The following is a 23,967-nucleotide window of genomic DNA, read 5'->3' on the forward strand; positions in this document are numbered from 1 at the left end:
TATGAAATCATATACATGTTTGTTATGTGGGTGGCATATAAGATGCGCCAGCGCGAAAATGCCCAATGAAATGGGATGTCTTCATTTGTGGTAACAGCCCCTAACGTATGAATGATACAACCCTCATTAAATGTTGTAAAATTTTACTTGTAAGCATAACAATCAGTATATAGTTATTATCTAGTAAGAAGATTCGTTTCGACATCGGACATTGTGCTGTGTAATAACGAAACAGTACCATCAGCATCGAATTGAAACGAAGCTTGAAGTAACTTTCAAATTTTTGAATAAAGTTTTATTTACGATACGAACAAATCACAACGCAACAGGTATGTTGTCACGTTTTATTTACTTAGACTTAAGATATATTTGTCAATTTTCCTCAGCAAGGTGATTCTTCTTTTGTATTAATTCTACAGAATTCAGTAATTTATCGCATATTAAGAAAACTTTTTATAAAGAAATTAAAAAAATTTGATTACATATTTATTAATTAATCAGAATGGTCGTTATATATTATAATTTTCAAGTCTCGTAAATGTTTTATTAATACCAAAAAACAAAAAATTTACAAAAAAAAAAAAAAACGAGAGGTGACGTGGGACATCCGGCAGGAACTATAATCTTTTCGTACCTTGATACATAAGAAATGTAGAGCTTACTTTTTTTATTTACAATATATTTTTCTGAAAATTCAAGATATTAATTTTAGAAGTCAAATACTTTTAGTTCTTACTGTATAAATTCATTGTAGTATTACTTTAGATTTGTACCATAATGTTAACAAATAAAATTAAAAAATTGACTCAGTTAATTGTTGAAGTACCATGTATATACAGTGTTGATTACGCACTCTTTTTTTTACGTCATGAAAGTAAGGAACATTTTTTGCATTTAAACTTTTGTTCTACTTTTATCCGTTTAAAAGATGGGTCCTACGAAGGGGGTTGGATCCTAAGACTCAATTGACCTATGTTGCTCATTTAAGAACTCGATCTCACTTTTAACGTCTTAAACACACTATAACAATTTTAGCTTAATATCTCTTGAAGAACATGCAATAGTAAACAAACTATTTGCAAAAAACCGTTACAAAAAGAAACTCACGAAAATTTTTTTGACTTTGAACAAGAATAACTTTTCTTCTATCAATCGTAGCATGTATTTTGACACGAATCGTTTTGAAGATGAATCATTTTCAAAGAAGGCGATGAAAGGGTTAATTTCGCGAATACACAAAATCAGATTTAAAGTGTCCAAACAAGCCCCTATTGAATGAGTGAATAAAAAATTGAAAAAAGTTTCAAGTCATTTGTATGAAAATTTACGGAGTTTTAATGAAAAGTAAGTTTCTCATTAATGCTTGCCACTTTCCAATTTACTTTATTTAGGTACTGACAACATGCTCAAAAAGTTCTAGCAGTTTCCGGTATATATGTTTTGAAATACTGGAAACTGTTAAAATTTTTTTAAACATGTTCAGTGCTTAAATAAAGTAAATTGGAAAGCATTAATTTAAGTTCTCGTGGTAAATTCATCTGTTTTTGTGCTGAATAAATCACAAAAAAGGTAGGAAAAACTGTCTTTTCATTATAATTCCATTAATTTTCGTGCAAATGATTTGAAACTTTTTTCATTTTTAAGGTTGTTTATAATACTTTAAAAAGTGTTTTTCCCAAAAACGTCTAATTTTTTGCCAATTTATTTGCAATTGCCAATAACTCGTAAGTATTGACTTTCCGAAATATACTTAAATGCCACTTTTTGTTTAGATGTCATTGCTTCATCGATTTCTGTTGCCATTTTCAACATATATTTCTCCACTCCTTAGAAGGAGTGGTACCACCTTCTGGACAAAAGCGCCACTAGGCACCATATAACGTTAGATCTAGAGGGAGATCAAAGCCCAAATTGCGAGGTCAATCGGAGCTATAGGAAATAATTTAGAGGTTTAAGACTCGTTTATTGGAGTAACAGCATTGTTTGAGCACACGCTTCAATTGTTAATTATATTACTACTCGTGGCGCGATTATTAAATTTATTCACCTCTTACCCGAAAATCAAAGTTTCGAAGTGGTTGTTGTACAAAAGTATTTAACCGAATTAATCACACGGTATACATATTTATTGGCATTACGGTATATATATTTATTGTCATAATAATTAGTGTAAATAAAATTGACATATTCATTGATAACAAAAATAACATAAAAACTAATAAAAACAATAGGTAAAAATAATTTAACACAACATTACATAAAAATAATTGAAAAAAAAAACTATTGTTCTAATATTTACAATATTAGTATAAAATATTGATTTTATATTGAATGAAGTTATTAAACGTGTTAATTAAATACATGAGGACAATTGTAAATTCAATAATTTATTAATTACTAAATTATAATGCTTCGGTTAAGATTTTATGATTTATTAATCACTTGATAACAATAAATTAGTATGATAGATAAAAATTTTATGCTCAACAAATTTTAGGGGCTGTCAATTTTTTTTTTTTTTTTTTTTTTTTATTGTAGTTTTTATGTCGCCCTGTATTAGAATATCCATAAACCTCTCTTTGAAATCTTTACCGTTAAGCATTTCCTGCTTTTAGCAAAGTTCATTATTTACGCGGTACCCATTTCTGTAGAGCATTCAGAAAATGCTGTCCTAAGATTTAAGAACAATGGCTTTTCGGTCGGTGACATCGATACAGCAGATATTGTCACATCAATGTAGCCGAGAACTCAATTCAATTTTTATTTGATTTTGTTTTATCTTGGACATTTGCAGGATTTGAGAAAAAGAAAAGAGCAAAGGTAAGATAAATAATAGTTTAAAAAGACTAAAAAAAATGCTTTTGTAACTAGCTGAACTAAAAAGTAGAAAAAAATTTCTATAAGTGCAAAAAAAATAAGGTGATAAAAAAAATCATTTGATCGTAAAAAAGCGTGGGGTGCTAGATTTCAATTATTGAAAATATTTTATCGATAGATATTGGTAAAAGTAAAATCATTATAATCTATCTTAAAAAGCACCTCTATTTTTTCTTTGAACTTACAGAAATTGTTTTCTACTTTTTGTAGAAAACGTAGAACCAAAAAGTAGAAACAATTATTTATTTTCTACTTTTTAGTCCAGCTAGCTATAAAAGCGTGTTTTTTTAGTTTTTTAAACTATTATTTATTTAGTCTTTAGATCGATTATTCATTAAAGCATTAATTTTAATTTTTCAAATTATAACTTTTTTTGGGTGCGAAATATACATTTCGCCAGTTGTTCGTTCCTCTCAGTAGCCTTGTCTCAAAGAATAAGTCACATATGCTTCAGTACACGCTTAGTATGTGGCACAAGACATTGCTATTTTTTCAGGTATGGAAAAATCATTAATCATTATTTAGAGAATCAATTTTATAGACCCGCATGCTAGGTTAGCCCACCCTCTAAACATCAACTTTACTTACATCCCCTTGGAAATTAACGCAGCATTCGACCATGCGCGTTGTAATAATGATTCATTTAGTGAATCAATGATTCATTTAGAGATCCAACCTTTACCTCACTTATCCCCACTATATATTGCAATATACACAATGTGAACTTTGAACATCCCGATTAAATTATTGTATTTTCATTGGTCCTTAATAAGGGTGCGAAGTTTCAATTCAATTCGACGTTTTGAAGTGGGTGAAAATTACCTCCAAAGTTTCCATTAGCTAGATACATAGATATCTACATACCAAGCTAATAACAACGTGTTAAAAAGAGAATTGATAAGAAGCGTTTTTTATGAATTGTCATTTAGGTAGAACTCATCCCTTCTAACTTTTACTTTTATTTATTAAACTTGTTTAACCTATTTCATACAAGAAGACGTAACATTTGACGTACGAAGAAGTGTTATTTCTAAACTGTTGTATCTCCGATACCCTTTATACTGTAATAAAATACCTTAAAACTGTTTGTAATCCAATTTAAATATTCCTTACGATGCAAAAGAGAAGTTAAGAAATTATTATACATACCTAACAAATGACATCATTAAGAAATTATTCAATAAAATCAATTTTACAATTATTTTACAAAATTCAGAATAAATAAAGCCATTCTGAGTAACATTGGACCATTTTTGTCACAAATTCCTATTAATTTGTCAATAATTTATATAAAATATCAACCACTATTAAGTGATCTTTTGAAGTTGTAAAAAAAATTATATATCGCAAAATAAATGAATTATGTGGGAATCCTTTTATAAAGACACAAAAAGTCATGGTCCAAAATTATATTGTCATAAACTAGCTTTTGCCCACGGCTTCGCTCGTGATAGTGATTCATTTCAATGCATTCCATAAATGATTAAATGAATCGTTAATTTATTAAGAGAATTAATTTTAAAGACCCACATGCTAGCTTAGCCCACCCTCTAAACATCAACTTTACTTACATCCCCTTGGAAATTAACGCAGCATTCGACCATGGAGTTCGCTGTGCTTCTTGAAGAAAGAATGAAATAAAAAAGTGATACAGTATACTTTTCTTTGACTCGTTTGTAATAATGATTCATTTAGTGAATCAATGATTCATTTAGAGATCCAACCTTTACCTCACTTATCCCCACTATATACTGCAATGTGAACTTTGAAGACCAAAATGCTACCCTTCAACCATATTGTTTTCGCTTAGTTCGCCCCCCTAAAGATTCACTTTACTTATATCTCGTTGGAAAATAAGACGGAATTTGGTAATGGCTCTGCTCCTTTAAAAGAGTGATACAGTATAATTTTGTCTCAAACCATGAGCACATATCACTTTAAACCCTATTTTGAACCCCTTACAGAATGCATTTTAAAAAATACCTTTAGTAAAAGAGACGGTGTATGGACGATCTTCACCCATCTGATAACTAGATGAGACACTCTTATCAGAATTTTTCTATCGAAAAGTGATCATAGCTATTTTTAGTTTTTTCCATGAACGCAAGCCAATATCATTATTTTTGTAATTAAATTATCTTTCTTCTGATACCAAATTCGATTGGTTAACAGATGTATTTCAGACAATTAAAAATGAATATGACCGTTAATTTATATTCGGGAAAAAATGTGTTGAAATCTCTTCTTTTAACAAAGAAAAAACTTTGAAATTGATATTTTTTGATGATAAAAAATAAATACAAATTCCATAGAAAACGATTTTTCCAATTTTTAGTGTCGTAGCTGTTTAGTGTAAAATAAACGAGAAAATGGAAATTAAATGCCATCTTGAAGTTTGAGCTGAGTGTGTAATCCTTATAAGGTTAAAGCAACATTCAGGATTTGTTTAGTTTCGTTTTTTTTTTCTTTGTGCACGCTAATCTATATACACGCGCTACTGCAATAAAAGCACTTAGGATATTTATGTAGAAAATAAATGTAACTAAAGTATTCTTAAAATTTATTTGATTTTTATGGATATTACTTTAAATTAAAAACTTCTTGAAATATATATAGATTTAATTGGGGCGAAAAAAATTATTATTTCATCTTAGAATAATGTCCTTGTTTGTAAAATTTGTTTTCTTCAAGGTAAAAAAACACATAGAAACAATGTTAATATTCGATGTAGTTTATTGAAGAATAATTTGCAAAAAAATTAGAATAAAAACTAATCATATCGAGTTCAGGGAAAATATTTAAGAATCCTGCCTTTAATATTTGATTTTTTTATGTTTCAAAGTTCGCATAATTCGAAAATTCGGAAAAAAATTTAAAAATATTTGTAAAGTTCAGGAAAATTTTCAGTGCGGTTTACGCCGTAGCAAATTTTTCTGACATGGAGTTCTGAATGAAATATAATGCCGATTTGGTTGAAAATTTATGAATAGCAGTTTATTGTTCATGTGAAATGCCCACTTCCATAGCAACAAGCTCAGGAGCTATTGATCTTAGTCTTATATATTATTTCCCTACCCTGTTTCTGTCACACATCGCGAGATCTTCCTTTTTCCGTTACCAATTTTCATGATTTACCCCTCATTTTAAAGCTATAACGAATACATTCGGATGTAACGGATGTGTCCTGGCTACTGAACAAAAATAGACTAAAGGTCTAAAACTGTACCGCTTATGCAAAAAACAGGTTAAAGAAATAATATTAACATTTAATTTTGTTCGGTATGTGATTTGTATAACATATCTGTAATAAAGTTGCCTATAAATAAAAAGAAAGTAAATTACTGTTGATATTTATCACTTATACAGGGTGTTCTGTTATTGATAGCAGAAAATTCAGATCGAAATTTGGTAAAGAGCTTTTCCATTTGTCTTGATAAGCTTAATTTACTGGTATAAATTTTCTGCTATCAATAACAGAACACTCTGTATTTATTATTTATCCAGCTTGTTTTTTGCCGCGGATACCGCACGGCGGAATTCCGCACCAGTCGAGTTACGTTTTTAAAAATTTTTTTGCAAATAGTGTCAAATTGCCTTCAGTTTTTTTTTATTATAGCGATTAGTTCTACTGTAAATGATAATAAAATAAAAATATGTGGATAGGAAGAAAAGAAACCTCATTCCTTCAAAATTAATGCGTTTACCAATTCGTCTCCTATACTATATAAGTTCATCTCTATTCATTGTTGTCTCGCCGCCAATACATCTGATACCGACACACATCATCATCAACAACCAACAACGAACAACAACAACAACAACATGTTGAATTCTTACTCGTTTCCACTTATCTCGAGTATTTTAATAAAGTTCTTCATTCACATAGATAGATAGATAAGTGTGTGAGTGGTGTTTTGAATGTATGTCGGTTTGATTCTTCTCGTTCGGTTCGTTCGGTTCATATAATAAAATGAAAATGATTTGACCTTATAATATTTAATATTTTATCGAGAAAAAATTATTATTATGAATTTGATTCACAGAAATATATGCGATTCGTGTTCACAGTATTTCCATTCTGGAAATTAATATAACGCCTAGCATATACCGTGTGTACTCCTCCATCGATAGCATCATCTTGTATAGTCTAGTTTTGTTAATATTAGGGACGTCCATTCACCAACCTGTTTTGCTAAGTACGTTTATAAGGAAACAGTATAAACCTTTTTATACCCTGTATATATAATTCAAGAAGGTGAAATCCTGGTCACGGAATTAAGCACATAAGTGATAGCTAGCAAAAAAACTGACATCGCAGCTGAAAAGAATGTACCAAAATTAGTGGGTTTCAGAAATAATTCCAATCAGATCGGATCAAATTTGCCTGTACTATCAAAAAATTCGAATTTATTAACTTCATGACGTCATCAGAATCCAAAATATTTAATTTTGCTCTATAACATCAAAATTTTATCCAATTTTGATAAACCAAGTATGTAATCCTACTAAATTTGGGTCATACTTTTCAAATTTGTGATCAGAATTAACCTAGCTCTAATAGATTTTAAGAATGTGGAGTCCTGGTCCTGAAATTAAGCACATTGGTGATAGCAAGCGAAAAACTGACATCACAGCTGAAAAGAATGACCCAAAATTAGTGGGTTTTAAAAAAAATTCTAATCAGATCGGATCAAATTTGCTTGTATTATCAAAAAAATCGAATTTTTAACCCTTATGACGTCATCAGAATCCAAAAAATTTAATTTTGCTCTATCACATCCAAATTTTATCCAATTTTGATAAACCAAGTATGTTATCCTACTAAATTTGGGTCATACTTTTCAAATTTGTGATCAAAATTAACCTATCTCTAATAGATTTCAAGAATGTGGAGTCCTGGTCCCGGAATTAAGCAAATAAGTGATAGCTAGCGAAAAATTGACATCACAGCTAAAAATAATGACCCAAAATTGGTGGGTTTTCAAAACAAAATTCCAATAATATCTGCCCAAATTTGCCTGTGTTATCAAAAAAGCCATCAAAATGTGCACATTATCTTACAGTCTATTTGTGGGATCATTTTCATTAAAATGTGAATCGTTTTTTTATACTATAAACAAAAATAGGTAAAAAGCATTTCATAGGAATTATTAAATACACAACAATGTTATTATATAACAATTTATATAAAAAAAAATTACTATTATTTATGGTTGTGACGCATTTATGTATTAAACAAGTCAAAACAAACAATTGACTGAGTTAATTGTTGAAATACCATGTATAGACAGTGTTGATTACTCTGTCACATTACACATACATACATGTCACACACATATAACTGATCTGATCTACCCATATAATACTACAAGTTGCGCATAATATGCGCCCTCACGGGTAAACAGTTATTTTTACGAAAAAAAGTTTCAAACAAAAGTTGTTTATTTTTTTATAAGAAACATTTTTTACATTTAAACATTTTGTTCTATCTCTAACAGTTTACAAGATGAGTCCTATGGACCCTATGGTCCTAAGACCCAATTGATCTAAATTGCTCATTTACGAACTTGACCTCACTTTTTACGTCCTAAGCACGCTATAAAATTTTCAGCTTGATACCTATTTTCGTTTTTGAGTAATCGTGATGACAGACGGACAGACGACACAGAGACAGACAACCGGAATTGGACTAATTAGGTGATTTTATGAACACTTCATATACCAAAATTTTGTTCATAGCATCAATATTTTTAAGCGTTACAAACTTGGAACTAAACTTAGTATACCTTGATATATTTCATATACATGGTATAAAAACATGTAAATAATTTTTTTTTATTATGCATTAAAACACTTCACAGTTTCTAGTGAAAAAAAATGTGTATCCTGTATACGCTAAAAGCAGTCTTTGTTTTCGTGAAAATACCAACACTATTATGTATTTTTACTGCCTACACTGCCTACACACAGGTGACATGAAACAGACACTAACTTTATATTGGAATCTCTCGAATGTGGGATTTAAATGCAATAGAAAATTATATGCACATAATAGGAATGTCAATGATTTAATATATTTGCAAGTTTACCTGTGTGAAATGGGGCTATTGAAGGATAAAATAGACGAAAGTAGATTATAGAAAAAAGACAGAAACTCTGCAGATACATGTACCCAAATATATTTTAGTATTTCGTTAGGATTAATTTTAAATTCACTTAGAAAAGTCACCATACCTATCAGTCACCTGGTAGGTTTTATTGTTTTTTTTTTGCGAATGGTGTTTAAAATTTGGCCAATCTAAAACAATTCTAACCTCGAAAAGTTACCACTTTTTTGAAGGTTCGAATTTTTCTAAGTTAGCTCAGAAGTCGAGTTATTAACCAAGCTTACAATGGATGGTATTTTTAGGTTTTATTGACCTAAATCTTCAAGACTAATTTTGATTTTTTTGGTGGCGATATTCAGAAAAATCAAAAGCGAGATGAAAAGCATAAAAACCACTATCTTTTCCGGCATATATTATATTTTTAGAGTCTTCCCAGGAATCGAAAAAAATCATTGAAATAAACAGTAAAAATTTACATAAGGGGTCATATTTGGAGCCCATGACCTTTATTGGGCGGAAAATTTTGCGTATGTACTCTAAATACAACTTTTGTCTGAAAACCTTTTTCAATCTGACCCCTCTGTTCAAAGCTAAACTCAAGAAAATCGAAATTTCCATGTCCAATTCAAATTACGCGCTTAGTCATTTGCAATTTTTTTTGATACGGTCTCGATTTTGACTACCATGAGACTGGCTCAGAAAACTAAGAACGTCGTTTGCAAGAAAGTAATTTTATAAGAATGTTAGCGATTAAAGTTGGAGTGTTTGAAAATGATAGACCGTAAGATATTAATATATTTAGATGCCTTGTTTACTCGCGTCTGCTTCGGAGGGGGATGAAAATATTTTAAATAAAGGACTAAATACGACTTTCAAGGGTGGAAAAAAGCAAAACCAGGCATGAAGAAAAAGCAGGAAACTAGCAAAACCAGACACGTACTCATAAGAAGTACAAGTAGATTTTACTCTCACAAGTAGTTTGTTGCTGTTACAAAACAGATTTTCAAGAAATAATGCTATTGTGAGTTGCTTGCAGTTTGTTAATATTTCTTGATTTTAATGACAAACTTTTATTGATAATATATATTGATCGCTTTCTATTTTATGCTTTAAACTATGCGAATTTTTTCGAACAAATTCTAGATAAATATGACCTAATTTGGCTATAGGAACCCCCGGGAACTTCGCGGAAAATATTATTTTTTAAATAATAAATAATGTTATTATTATATATTTTATAATAAATAGACATTTGTGGCATTGTTAAATCATATAAAATGTTATCACAATTACCACAACGTTATCGGAGGGTAAATTAGTTTAAAAAAAAAAAATTATTTAAAGCTAATGACTAGTACGTGTAATAAATGTATGTGCATGAATTATAATAATCCCATATACCAGTGTGGTTTGAATGTACTTTCCTGGAATATGGTTTTTTTACTCGGCTACCCAAAAAAAAAAAGAGTTTATTAGCCTAGCAAAATTCGTTTGTGACTTGGTTTTCTTAACTATGTTTAATCGATATCTTGTAGGGAGAGTTCATACCAGTTTTTCTTTATAAGCCCTACAAACTTGAAATAGTTCAGCAAACCAAGCGGGCAACAGCTAGTATATTATAATATTGATATATTTAAGGAATTTTTATTACGTCACGCCGACGTCAAATATGATTTTAGTTCTTATTATTGTTCTTAACATGGATCTGTTGTATTTTTCATATAGGTTCTGAAATTTATGTTTAATTAATTAAATATATATAAAATACATATTTTTAATGAATACGTCTTGAATTATAATTTATAGCATATTATATTAGTATTGATCGATAATTGATTGATGAGTCATATACCTATTTCTGGCGATGTATAGGAATTTAATAAGTATTATAATTAACCTATTCGCACAGTGCGTGAGTTTTATTGGAGGCGTTTCCATGGTAACGATACATTACTTTAATTATAGAATTGTATGGATGCATATATAATTGTATGGATTCCATTTATGATTTACATTGAGTCGGGCATCAAAATTTACTATTGATAAAGTTCTAATTTTCAAAGGAATTATGAATTTTATGGTAGCGATAGTTTGTAATCGTTAAATTAGTTAGAATATATACATATATATATATAGATTAACATCCCAAAAAAATTTTTACTCAAGAATTTGATTGACGTCACAAAAATTTCAAAACAATTATGCATTCTATACATGATTCAGTCAATATAGACGAAAAAAAGGCCGGACCTGGAAAAAATTACAATATTGGATCTGAGGTTATAGATCGTTAGGGGGGCATGTAAATAACTTAAAAAAAAATTAAGAGAATTTTTCGTTCCGCTGTTTTTGAGAAAATCCAAAAAAATGGGAAAAAAAATTTTGAATGCGTTTTTCTCGGAATCTATTGGTTTAAGGGAAAAGTTTTTCAAATAAAAAATGTAGAAGACATTGTCAGCTACATTTTATGTCATTGGAGCAACGTCATACGAGTTAAATTACAAAAAGAAGATGGCGTTAAAGTATCAAAAAAAGGGTTTTTCACGATTTTCATTAAGAAAAAATGATGTTTTTGTAAAAGTGTAAATGAGAAAGTTGTTTGACTCAAAATTAGCTTCAACTTTTATTTAAACAATTTTTATGAAAAACTTACCGTTTCCGAGCTATAGTCCAAAAATGTATGTTTAAAATAAACCAAGAAAATAAAAAGGAAATCAAGTACTCCTTTTCAAAATTTAAAAAAAACTTAACTTTCAGATTTTTTGGCAAGCTTTATTTCAAAAACGGTAAGTTTTACAAAAAAATTGTTTAAATAAAAGTTGAAGCTAATTTCGAGTTAAACAACTTTTTTATTTACACTTTTACAAAAAAATCATTTTTTCTTAATGAAAACCGTGGAAAACCCTTTTTTTGATACTTTAAAGCCACCTACTTTTTGAAATTTAACTCGTACGACGTTGCTCCAATGACATAAAATGTAGCTGACAGTGTCTTCTACATTTTTTATTTGAAAAACTTTTCCCTTAAATCAATAGATTCCGAGAAAAACGCATTCCAAATTTTTTTTCCCATTTTTTTGGATTTTCTCAAAAACAGCGGAACGAAAAATTCTCTTAATTTTTTTTTAAAGTTATTTACATGCCCCTCTAACGATCTATAACCTCAGATCCAATATTGTAATTTTTTCCAGTCAAAATGCCAGATTTACTGTACCAACACTTTTAATTTAACTTTGATGTAGGAACAATTGTAATAGTACAAGAACGTAGGTAGATGGATAATTTTAATTTAAAATGCCTATTTTTTCAAATAATTATTTGAAAAAATAGGCATTATAATTGGTTTAATTATAACCAATTATAATGCCTATTTTTTAATTATAACCAATTATAATTGGTTTTTTTTTGTGCTATGTTTTAAATCATTGACTAACAATGCTTTCATGATATCAATTTCACCCGATTTGCACCGAATTTTGTGCATATTTCAGCCATGAATTGAAGAAAACATTCCCACTCCGATTTTTTCTATAGATGTCTTATTGATCAATTTTCGAAAAATTGAAATAATCCAATATCCGTCTTGCAAGGAATGAGCTAACCGTATTTTGCCCATGAATACCCGTATTTTACCCATGACGATTTGGATGTTATTTGAGAAAAAAAGATACAAATTCTTGCTTGCACCGATATAAATTTTGATAATATCGGGTGAAATATCATTTGATAGTTTCAAGAAACTTTGTGCCAAGTTCTAGAACTGAACTCAAAAATACAGCGTACAGGTGCTTTTGGTCGGGTACCGGCAGCACTACACGAAAAAAATGACCTCGTATTATTAATTATTCTCATTGTACTTACTGAATGATATTTTTTGCTACAGTCAACTTATTTTATATAAATATTTTTCTTTTATAAAATACTAGCTGTTATTTGCCTGCTTCTACATTAGTTATATAGGCGGTAGCTCAAAAAGAGCTTTTGATCAGAACGATCCGAAGAACATTTTAGGGTGGGTTAGAAAAAGTTTCACAGAAAACCATTTTCCTATTTAATATTGCGGGGTCCTTTTATTTTCTGCAATACTTAACTTATCACAAAAATTTCAATTGATTAATATTGAAATTCATCGGGAAATGTTAAAATTACAAAAGAGAATTAATGAAACCGTACCTCTTTAATTGTACCACGGATCCAAAAGCTGTAAAAGAATTTTTTTTGAAGGAAATTCGATTTACATTTGAAAAATAAATGTTATTTTTTAAAATCATTTTAAAAATGAAAAAATCAGGTCGTTTATTGAAGAGTAACGTAGTAAAGAAGTAAAGAAGTTTTGTATATAGACGTCATTTGAATTGTTTTGCACCAGATTTTTTAACATATTGATAAGTATTTATTTTCATTATTACACACATATTACAAATGTTAAATATTTATTTTTATTTCAAATTTATATAAACATAGCGGCAGTGGCAGATACATACTTTTCGACACTTGCTCGATAATAATAAAGCATCACCTAGTTAGTCAACAGAATAGCAAAAATGAGTAAAAGTTTTTAAAACGTGTTCAAGAAAAAAATTAAAGCTTACATTAAAAAAATGTTTACGATTTAAAAACAAACTTTAAAGACTCTTTATTTGCGCCAAAATTTCATCTAAAAGTATATAAATCATTGTTTTATATATAACGTCTTTGATATAAATAGATACATTTACTATACAGAATGTTCGATTTACATCTAGGCATATAACTATCACGAGTATAACAGAGTACATGCGTTAAGCAATGCATCTAAGTAAGAGATATTATAGATGTTATATGAAATTGCAAAAGTAACTTGTATCGAGGCTTATCTGTTGTAGTGCATCTATTCAACTAAGGAACTCCCACTCTCCAAGCGTGTTACAACTATCTCAACGCATATCGAAGCTTCAACACATGTATATCATACCTCTCACTTAGATGCATTGATTAACGCGTGTATTCTGTCATACTCGTGTTATTTATATGCCTAGATATAAATCGAACATGACCGTCTGCTAGTTGATAAATCTGTAGTAGTTGATGACTTTTGTTTCCTCTACACATGGCAAGTAAACAAGATTTTGAGCTACTGGGAGAGGGAATTTCTTTTGCCAGCATGATCGGAGTACTACTACCTTACCAATGACTCTGTTAGCAGACAGACCTGCTGGCCTAGCAATCGATTAATCGAGTATTAATCGATTCTTTTTGTGTTGTTATTTTCCCTACAACAAACCGCTTTAAATTAACTTATAAAACTCATCAACCATCCGCCACTGAATATATGCGTTGAACAGAAAATATAACTCATTTTTATTGAATTAAATAGGCTTTTATATCTTATTCACGCATTCACAATACATACATATTTTTATATTAATGAAAAGCCATGTGTTTCAATAATTATATACATTATAATTATATAAATAAACATTAGCCTAATATTTTTATCTTGCAAGATCATTCCATTACAGATGAATTTCCATTATAAAAAAGAAAAAAAACGAACAAAAGAGAATTTTTTAAATAAAATCATAGCTCACTCAAATGCCTAGAATACAAATGAATGCAGATTTAGACATTAATTTGACCAGCATGCGTAAATTATATCCAATTATCAACGATAATTATTAAGAACTGTGGTGTCTGAGATCAATATTATATATTATACAATTCGTATTTCGCTTACAATGTAATCATAATTAGCTAAACGTAATTATTCTTCCCAGATGTACACTGTAGCGAGTGAAAGTGTCACTACAGTACGAGTAACGTATTTGTCAGCAAAGTAACGACTTATTCTATACGCATTTATATAATACAAATAATTGATCTAGCTATCGGGGCTTTAGAATTTTATGTCTGTGCAACTGGTCGGAAATAAATTTAAGTTCAGATTTTTGCAATTTCATTTTTGTCAATACGACCACCGTCTTACTAAATCCTCTTAGTTCTGTAGTGCTTGCACTGAAAGCAAATTAAAATAATGAGAACCTCATCCCGAAGTTGGCCGTTACTTATTGAAATAAAGTAAAAATACTTTCAAACAATTGCCTAACGATTGGAACAGGTACAGCTAAATATTTGTATTTACAATAGAATGGGATTGAATTTAAAATATGAATTCATTGATACAAAATCATTGAATTTAAATACACCAAACCATTACTTCTATGAAAGATATTGATTTTAGTTTAAAGTCATGCATTTTATTGATGGAAAATTGCACTTAGTTGGAATATATAATCGTGTAAATAAAGCGAATCGATGAATTAAAAGAAAATTTCTTTGCATTTGCTTTAAATAAAATATTTGGTTATTATAATCGTATATCTATCATGTCTAGTCCATATGTGATTGAGCCAACTTCATGGAGATTGTTGTTACCAGTTAACAGAGTGTTTGAAATAAACATTTAGATCATTTTTATAACATTTACCATATTTTTTGGTATATATGCAATAAGCATCGATATCGCAGTTAGTTAAGCTGTAGACTTAGGACACTAAAATCAATGCTAGATTAAATATGCCTGAAATGAATATTCTGTGGAAATTAAAATCACAGAGGTTGAATCACCAGCTGAATTCCAGACGCACAAATGTTCTACCTGTACTAACACAAACTGTAGAAAATGTTTCTAGTAGAAAATTTAACATTTACGTGTAATTTTAAATACTTTTACTCTTTTACTATTTTAATTTTAAAATTTAGGTTAGTATCTGAATAATTTTTTTTCAATTAGTATGGATAGTCAAGAATTTCGTATACGAGGAAAAGAAATGATTGAATATATATGTGATTATTTGGATACAATAAGTACACGCCGTGTTACTCCGTCCGTTGAACCAGGTTATTTACGTGATTTAATACCAGATGAAGCACCTCAAGATCCAGAAGATTGGGAAAATATAATGACTGATGTTGAAACAAAAATTATGCCAGGTGTTACACATTGGCAACATCCCCGTTTTCATGCATACTTTCCCGCGGGTAATTCATATCCGTCAATATTAGGAGATATGTTAGGTGATGCAATCGGATGTATTGGATTTTCTTGGGTAAATAAATAAAATATGCATAATATTAAAACAAATTTTAGCAAGAAATTTAATATTTTTAGGCTGCCAGTCCAGCGTGTACTGAATTAGAGACAATTGTTTTGGATTGGTTAGGTAAAGCTATTGGTTTACCAAATCATTTTTTAGCACTCTGTGAAGGCAGTCGTGGTGGAGGTGTCATTCAGGTAATTATAAAATTGAGGTTACATTGGAGACGCTTTTAATATTTAATATTTGTTTGATGAACCGCCTGCAAACACAGACAAGTGAAATGGCCGAACAATGAGTTTTCTGACTTTTGGCTAGTAATTTGATATAAATTCTCCCCTGTGCGGTAGCCAATGGGATGTTGAAGTAGAAAAACTCCTCTTTTTTTACAAACTTTCAAAAAATAAATTAAATTTTTTAGACTTCTGCAAGTGAATGCGTACTAGTGACAATGTTAGCCGCACGAGCACAAGCTATAAAACGACTAAAGCAACAACATCCTTTCGTTGAAGAAGGATTATTGTTATCAAAATTAATGGCATATTGTTCCAAAGAAGCACATTCATGCGTCGAAAAAGCAGCAATGATATGTTTTGTAAAATTAAGGATTCTGGAACCTGACGAAAAAGGGAGTTTACGAAGTTCTACGTTAAGCAAAGTAAATTAAAAATATTGAGATTTGAATATTTGCATTAACTAAAGTGTATTTAATTTTTAGGCAATGGAAGAAGATGAATCAATGGGCTTAGTACCATTTTTTGTGTCGACAACCTTAGGCACCACTTCATGTTGTTCCTTTGATAATCTTGTGGAAATTGGCCCGGTATGCCAACGCTTTCCATGTATTTGGTTGCATGTAGATGGCGCATATGCTGGTAATGCATTCATATGTCCGGAATTAAAGCCAATGTTGGCAGGAATCGAATATGCCGATTCGTTTAATACAAACCCAAATAAATGGTTGCTGGTGAATTTTGATTGTTCCACATTGTGGGTACGTGATCGAATACGTTTAACATCAGCACTTGTTGTTGATCCATTATATTTACAACATGGCTATTCTGATGCTGCAATTGATTATCGGCATTGGGGTGTACCATTAAGCAGACGATTTCGATCACTTAAATTATGGTTTGTAATGCGAAGTTATGGGATATCAGGGTTACAGAATTACATTCGACATCATATTAAATTAGCTAAACAATTTGAAGCGCTTGTGTTAAAAGATAAGCGATTTGAAGTATGCAATGAAGTTAAGGTAAAGATAAAAAATTACTTTTTCAACTTTCTTTTTTTAGACATTAATATTTTTTGTAAACTTTCAGTTAGGTTTAGTGTGTTTTCGTTTACATGGATCTGATAAATTGAACGAAAAATTATTAAGTAACATTAATGCGTCCGGAAAAATTCATATGGTACCAGCTTCGGTTCGAGATAAATATGTTATACGATTTTGTGCTGTGGCACAACATGCTACCAGCGAAGATATTGGTAATGAACCACTTTCTATTGTCTTAATTAGATTTCTCTCAAAAAATGCAGTCAATTTAGTAAATCCAAAATTTATCAAATAAAAAATTTTCAGAATTGTAAAAAATTTTCTTAAAATAAAATTAATTAATTTATTCCATAACATAGAATAGAAAGATATTTTAAACATTGGTCAGAACGTCATTTTCTTCTTCTAAAAAGTGCCATTCTTTAGTCTCTTATCTTTTGATTGGTTAAAGAAGAAGTTATTAAATAACAATAAAGGTACTTGCAAGTAAATTAAAAACATTACTTACCACTGATAACAAATTGCCTTTGGATAAACTGCTTAGTACTTCAATTTAAATTTATAGAATTTATTCTATTTTTAGATCACGCCTGGGAGGTGATAACTGAATTCGCAACAGAACTTCTTGAACAAGCAGCTGAAAAAGAACAGGTAAATTATTTTATTTTCACATATTACTTCATATTATATAATATATTCCCTGTTCATTAAAGTGTATCAAAAAGTGCCATTGTGGAAATTTTGATAAACCAAGTATGTAATGATACTAAACTTGGGTCATACTTTTCCAATTTGTGATCAAAATTAACCAAGCTCTAATAGGTTTCAAGAAAATGGAGTCCTATTAACGGAATTAAGCACATAAGTGATAGCCAGCGAAAAACTAATCACAGCTGAAAAGAATGACCCAAAATTAGTGGGTTTCAAAAAAAATTCCAATCAGATCGGATCAAATTTGCCTTTATTATCAAAAAATTCTAATTTATGAACTTCATGACGTCATCAGAATCCAAAAAATTTAATTTTGCTCTATTACATCGAAATTTTATCCAATTTTCATAAACAAAGTATGTAATCCTACTAAATTTGGGTCATAATTTTCAAATTTGTCGTCGAAATTAACCTAGCTCGAATAGGTTTAGAGAATGTGAATCCTGGTCCCGATTTTATGCTCATAGGTGATAGTTAGCGAAAAACTGGCATCACAGCTGAAAAGAATGTCCCAAAATTAGAGGTTTTCAAAAAAAATTCCAATCAGATCGGATCAAATTTGCCTTTTTTTTCGAAAAATTCCATTTTATTAACTTCATGACGTCCTCAGAATCCAAAAAATTTAATTTTGCTTTATCACATCCAAATTTTATCCAATTTTGATAAATCAAGTATGTAATCCTACTAAACTTAGGTCATAATTTTCAAATTTGTGGTCAAAATTAACCTAGCTCGAATAGGTTTAGAGATTGTTGAACCTGGTCCCGATTTTATGCTCATAAGTGATAGCTAGCGAAAAACTGGCATCACAGCTGAAAAAAAAATGACCCAAAATTAGTGGGTTTCAAAAAAAATTCTAATCAGATCGAATCAAATTTGCCTGTGTTATTAAAAAAAGGGATGTAAGATTCTATATCTTTATAAAATCTATATCTGTACCTCTGTATAGAGTAACCTCCGTATAGAGTATAGAGTAACCTATAATTAAGTATATTCATAATATATATAAAAATATATTTAAAATCATTACTTTCAAACAAAATATCTTAATGATTATTGAATTCTATAAATACTTATAATCGTGATGAAATTAACAAAAAAATTATTGATTGAAATATAACTATGTGTGTGTTCTTACGAAACTAGGTAAATATAGAATGCACTACTCTAGGTGCCATACTGCACATTTCGTAGTCGATGTCCATGGTTGTACCCAAATTTTGGCCCATTGTTACAAACAATTTTTATAATTAAATAGGAAAATTGAATTTTTTGGTGGGGAAATTTTTTTTTCTCATCTAATGTAAAAGGGTTACGGAGTTAAATGATTGGAAAAGTATGAATAGCCATTTCCATTAAACCCATAAATATAGTGTCAATTGCCATGATATTAAAGCTAATTGAGAAACTAATTGTATGCCATTTTGTTGAAATCGTGGCTAGATTCAATAAGGCGCATAAAAATACATAAATAAAACATGAGTGCAGTTATAGACACCCATCGATCACAGAAAGTGGCTGGGCTCCAAGACTTTACATTTATAATGGCTATTATAATCTGTAATTGATTCGTGATATGTGGCCTTAGGTTTAAACACTCGTCATTATTCACATCTGGCGATATAAAAACAAATAAAAGTATGTCTGAAAATTCTATTATTCTCTGGAAAACAGATACGAGATGAGTAGTAAACTTTGCAAGGAAACCTGCAACCTTTTGAATTTTTTTAAAGTACCTACATAAAATTATCTTGGAAAAAATCTAATTATTTTTTAAACGACTACTTGAAAAATACTTAGAAAGAGCGTCTAACATTAAAGTAAAATTACTTGATAGCACCTAACGGATCTTAAAACACCAAGGCCATTTTTAACACAATATTTTACAGAGAAATACAATAACAAAAACTGGAGAGTATTTACTAGATAATAAACAATAGAAAATAAACAAATCTAATAATGTTAAGCACGTTACTTTTACAAAAGAAAAATCTACGAATAACTACTAATTTACTATTGAGTAGATATTGCATAATCTTTATCTACGCCCGTGCGATAAGAAGTACTTTTTCACTCAGTGTGTCTAGCAAAAATAGTTAATAAGTCAAATCAAATTTTAAATAATAATTATCGTTTATTTTAACATTTTAGAAGCATCGATAAAGTTTTGTATGATATACGTGTGATAACGAATTATTAACGTATTTCTGCGATTGCACAACTGGTGCTACGCACTCGTAATGCTCGTACGCGTACGTTAATAATGCTATTAAACCACTAGAATCGTAAATAACTATTAACATGTTTATTGCTTTAGTTTACAACTAACTATCAGTGTTAATAGATGTGGTAACAGATTATAATAACAATCTTTTATAATGGGCTTGTTCAGTAGAAATAGACGTATTCGCTTTTATTAAAATATTTTGTGGTTAGTATAAAATCGCTAATTTTATAAAACATATAAAAGAAACGAAGGCGTATTTGTCTAGCTTTATATTTTTGTGCGATCACATAAAAACAAATGCGCATTACACCAAATATTTCTGCTGAACAAGCCCATTGTCAGAACAAATCTGTAAAGTAAATATTCTTTATAAATTAGTATTAAGATATTTACTACTATTTATAAATACTATGTAATTTACCATAATGACACTTCATTTTTATAAACATTGCATTACATACCGCGGTGTTTTCTTGAAATTTTGACGACCTCAAGGCGATTTATTATTATACTTCTACGATAAAATAAATACGGGTACTTTTTCATTTATGTTAAACTTTTTCAGATCATATTTAAATTTCCATTTTCTTAATTCCTCATTTTCGAATTAACTACTTAACCGATTTTATAAATTATTTCACCTATAATAAATAAGTTACAATGCTAACATAATGAGTTTCTGAGATATCGCAATGTTTGGTTCGATTTTAGTCCGTATCTTGAAAACTATTCGACCACTCAACAAATGCACCCGATTTTTGTACTTTTTGGGTCAAAATTACCTTATATACTGAATTTTATCGAAATTGGAGATTAAAAAAATTTTTCGATTTTTTGCAATTTTTTTAAGGGGTACCCCTTTGAAAGAATCGAGAAAAACGCAAAAAAAATTTTGTTTCGGAATTTGATGAAACTCGGTGGATGAGGTAATTTGGACCCACAAAGTATAAAAATCAGGTTAATTCAGTGACTGGATGCAGAGTTTCTGAGATATCGCAATATTTGGATCGATTTTAGTCCATATCTCAAAACCCATTCGACCAGTCAACAAATGCACCCAATTTTTGTACTTTGACAAAACAAATCATAACTTCTGGCTCATCAAATTAAATCGTATTTAAAATTATTTAAATACGATTTAATTTGATGAAATTTAGTATAGAGTATTTATAGTATACTCTCTGTATACAGTTTATTTTAAACAGTAGCTTCCATCATCTTAACATCGTTTACCTTGGTTAAATATTTGTTTATTTTTTTTAATTATATTTGCTCTCTGGTATATTATGTTCACTTGTAATTTTGGTGTGAATAATTTCAAGGAAATGCTTAGTATTTTGGAATCGCAAATAATAATTTTTTGACATAAATTCAAAGGTCAATATTAAATTATACAGACTTGAATAAGAACGTATACTTACGTTCAATAAAAACGCGACACTATTTATGTATCTGATATATTTGATGGCTTATTTCTAACTTACACAGGGAAGAAATTTATTGTTCCTATTGGCATTTGCTTAAAATATAGGATTTGGTCACTACAAACACACACCTGTCATGCCTAGACAATATGCGGTTGTCCCAACTTCATGAAGATTGTTGTTACTAATTTACAGAGAATTTGAAATATACTTATTTATTATTTTTAGAGTAAATAACATAATCTAAGTTGTCCCGTTCTGCTCATGTGGTTGAGACAATCACACCAGTATTTTGTTATAATATTTATAAGTAGTAGAACCAATTAAAAAATGATTGTTTAAGACTATGTTGCATTTCAAAACAACAATATTTGAAATTTGTTAGACAAAATATTACTTTCATACAAACAACTCATGCGGTTGTGTCAACTTCATCACTCAACCCCGTACGGTAGTTGTATCACATTCGCGGCCTCATTCACCATATTTTATTTCGTGGCGAGGTTGAGACAACCTCATATCGTTTGGTAAAATTGGAGTAAATAATTAATTCAGTATTTATTCCAGGAATTAGCTGATGATGTATTTGACATTGTTGAACGTAAACGTAAACATACATTAGCACAAAAACGTTCATTCTTTGTACGTATGGTCAGCGATCCAAAAATATACAATCCAACAATAATTAAGACAGCAAATCGACGTCATTTAACTGATACTGTTGGTACACCCGGAGACAATATAAATAATGCTGTTACCATTCAACCACCCGCGTAAGTTCATCAAATCACATCTTTAAATAAATGTTTATCCTTTACGAGATCTATTTGGCTAAATATGGTAGAACATTATAAATTTTTGCTTATTTATTTTATTTTTATTTTTTCCGGAATTAATGCAGTTACGCAGGCCAAATTATACTCACATAATTGTAAGATTTTGGCAACATTGCCTTTAATATTGTTACATATTGTTATACAATCCAGTAGTTCGAAAATTGTAATAATCCGACACACCCTAGTTGTAAATATTGCTGAATTAATGAGACTCTACTGTATTTTGACATCTACAAACATCTAAAGAAAAAATTTGAAACTTTACAGAAATTCATCGTGGATAAGTTGGCCTTTAGCTTTTCTATTCCAAGGAATGCAAGATGACGGATCAGCCCCGCTTAGGTACGATTTTAATAAATAAAATTTAATTTAACTAAATTGAACATAGAATTAATTCTAGATTTCGTCATTTGGATACAAAAGTCAGATTGAGAGCTGAAAGTCGACGAGGTAGTCGAAATGATTTATCACCAGCAGTATCACCAGAACGTGAGACTAGTAGTAGTAAAACATCGCCAGGTAAATCGCCAGTTTTTCCACGAAAAGAGAATAATCATGTGAATAATAATCATTCACCCGAAAAAACATCACCACCGGAAAAATCATCATCGACATCATCTAAATGTAATTCATAAAATTTGTATTTTACTTCCTACAATAGTCAAAAAAATAATATTTAAAAAAAAATTACGTAAAAGTTATTCATTAAAACTCTACATTTTTGTGATTATTGTGACTATTATAATACAGTAATATCGTTGAAAATAAGCCGAGTTAGAGGTTAGACCAGAGGTTCTCAAACTGATATCGCCTACTTCGAGAATGAATTATTTTTCAGTGCTCCCTATTCGTTGTGTGCGTAGTCATGGTAGGGACAATAAAATCAATTCCAGCGTTTCAAGTGAAAAATTTTGGCGATAAAGGATGCTGCTATGACTAATTTGCAATTCTTTACATGTTAATGTTATAGAAAATGTCAAATTAAAATTATTGAAAAACATTAATTAATTAAACTTAATGCATTAAAAATTGTGAAAATAAAAAATCAAAGTGCACTAATATTATTTTTCGTCCATACAATTATATATGCATCAATCTATAATTAAAGTAGTGTATCGTTACCATGGAAACGCCTCCAATAAAACTCACGCACGGTGCGAATATATAAATAATATTTACCCGATATTTTATGTTTTAAGGATGTACGAGCATGATAACAGTGTTTTATTTAAAGGCTCAAAATTTTTTTGTAAGTAGATTTTTACTCAAAGAATATGTCATTAAAATTTCAGCTTAGGTATCCATGCAAATTTTCAATGTAAAAATGAAAATCGATATGGAATATACTGCTCTTATGGAGAAATCTCAAAAAAGATATATTGTGAAATTTTTTGATAATTTTCACTTGGAACGAATGAAAACAAATAAAGA

At 29.7% G+C, this 23,967-nt stretch overlaps 2 protein-coding genes across 2 annotated transcripts in view; one reads left to right on the forward strand and one right to left on the reverse strand.

The window, feature by feature from the left end:
• LOC123296981 (ribonuclease P protein subunit p25-like protein) overlaps positions 1–23,967 on the reverse strand; it is a 48,009-nt gene that overhangs the window by 9,159 nt on the left and 14,883 nt on the right. The window contains exon 2 of the mRNA XM_044878720.1: positions 17,847–17,975. The gene's annotated coding sequence lies outside the window, so the exon portion shown is untranslated. The remainder of the gene's footprint in view (positions 1–17,846; positions 17,976–23,967) is intronic.
• On the forward strand, positions 204–23,366 carry LOC123296971 (aromatic-L-amino-acid decarboxylase-like). Its single transcript, XM_044878709.1, has 10 exons — positions 204–329; positions 15,756–16,071; positions 16,134–16,256; positions 16,481–16,717; positions 16,778–17,317; positions 17,385–17,550; positions 17,922–17,989; positions 22,268–22,473; positions 22,804–22,878; positions 22,937–23,366. Exons 2-10 carry the CDS (start codon positions 15,757–15,759, stop codon positions 23,169–23,171), a joined length of 1,965 nt encoding a protein of 654 aa, XP_044734644.1. The 5' UTR covers positions 204–329; position 15,756; the 3' UTR covers positions 23,172–23,366.

This window comes from Chrysoperla carnea, chromosome 3 (genome assembly GCF_905475395.1).
Source record: "Chrysoperla carnea chromosome 3, inChrCarn1.1, whole genome shotgun sequence".
In the NCBI taxonomy this organism is placed as follows: Eukaryota; Metazoa; Arthropoda; class Insecta; order Neuroptera; family Chrysopidae; genus Chrysoperla; species Chrysoperla carnea.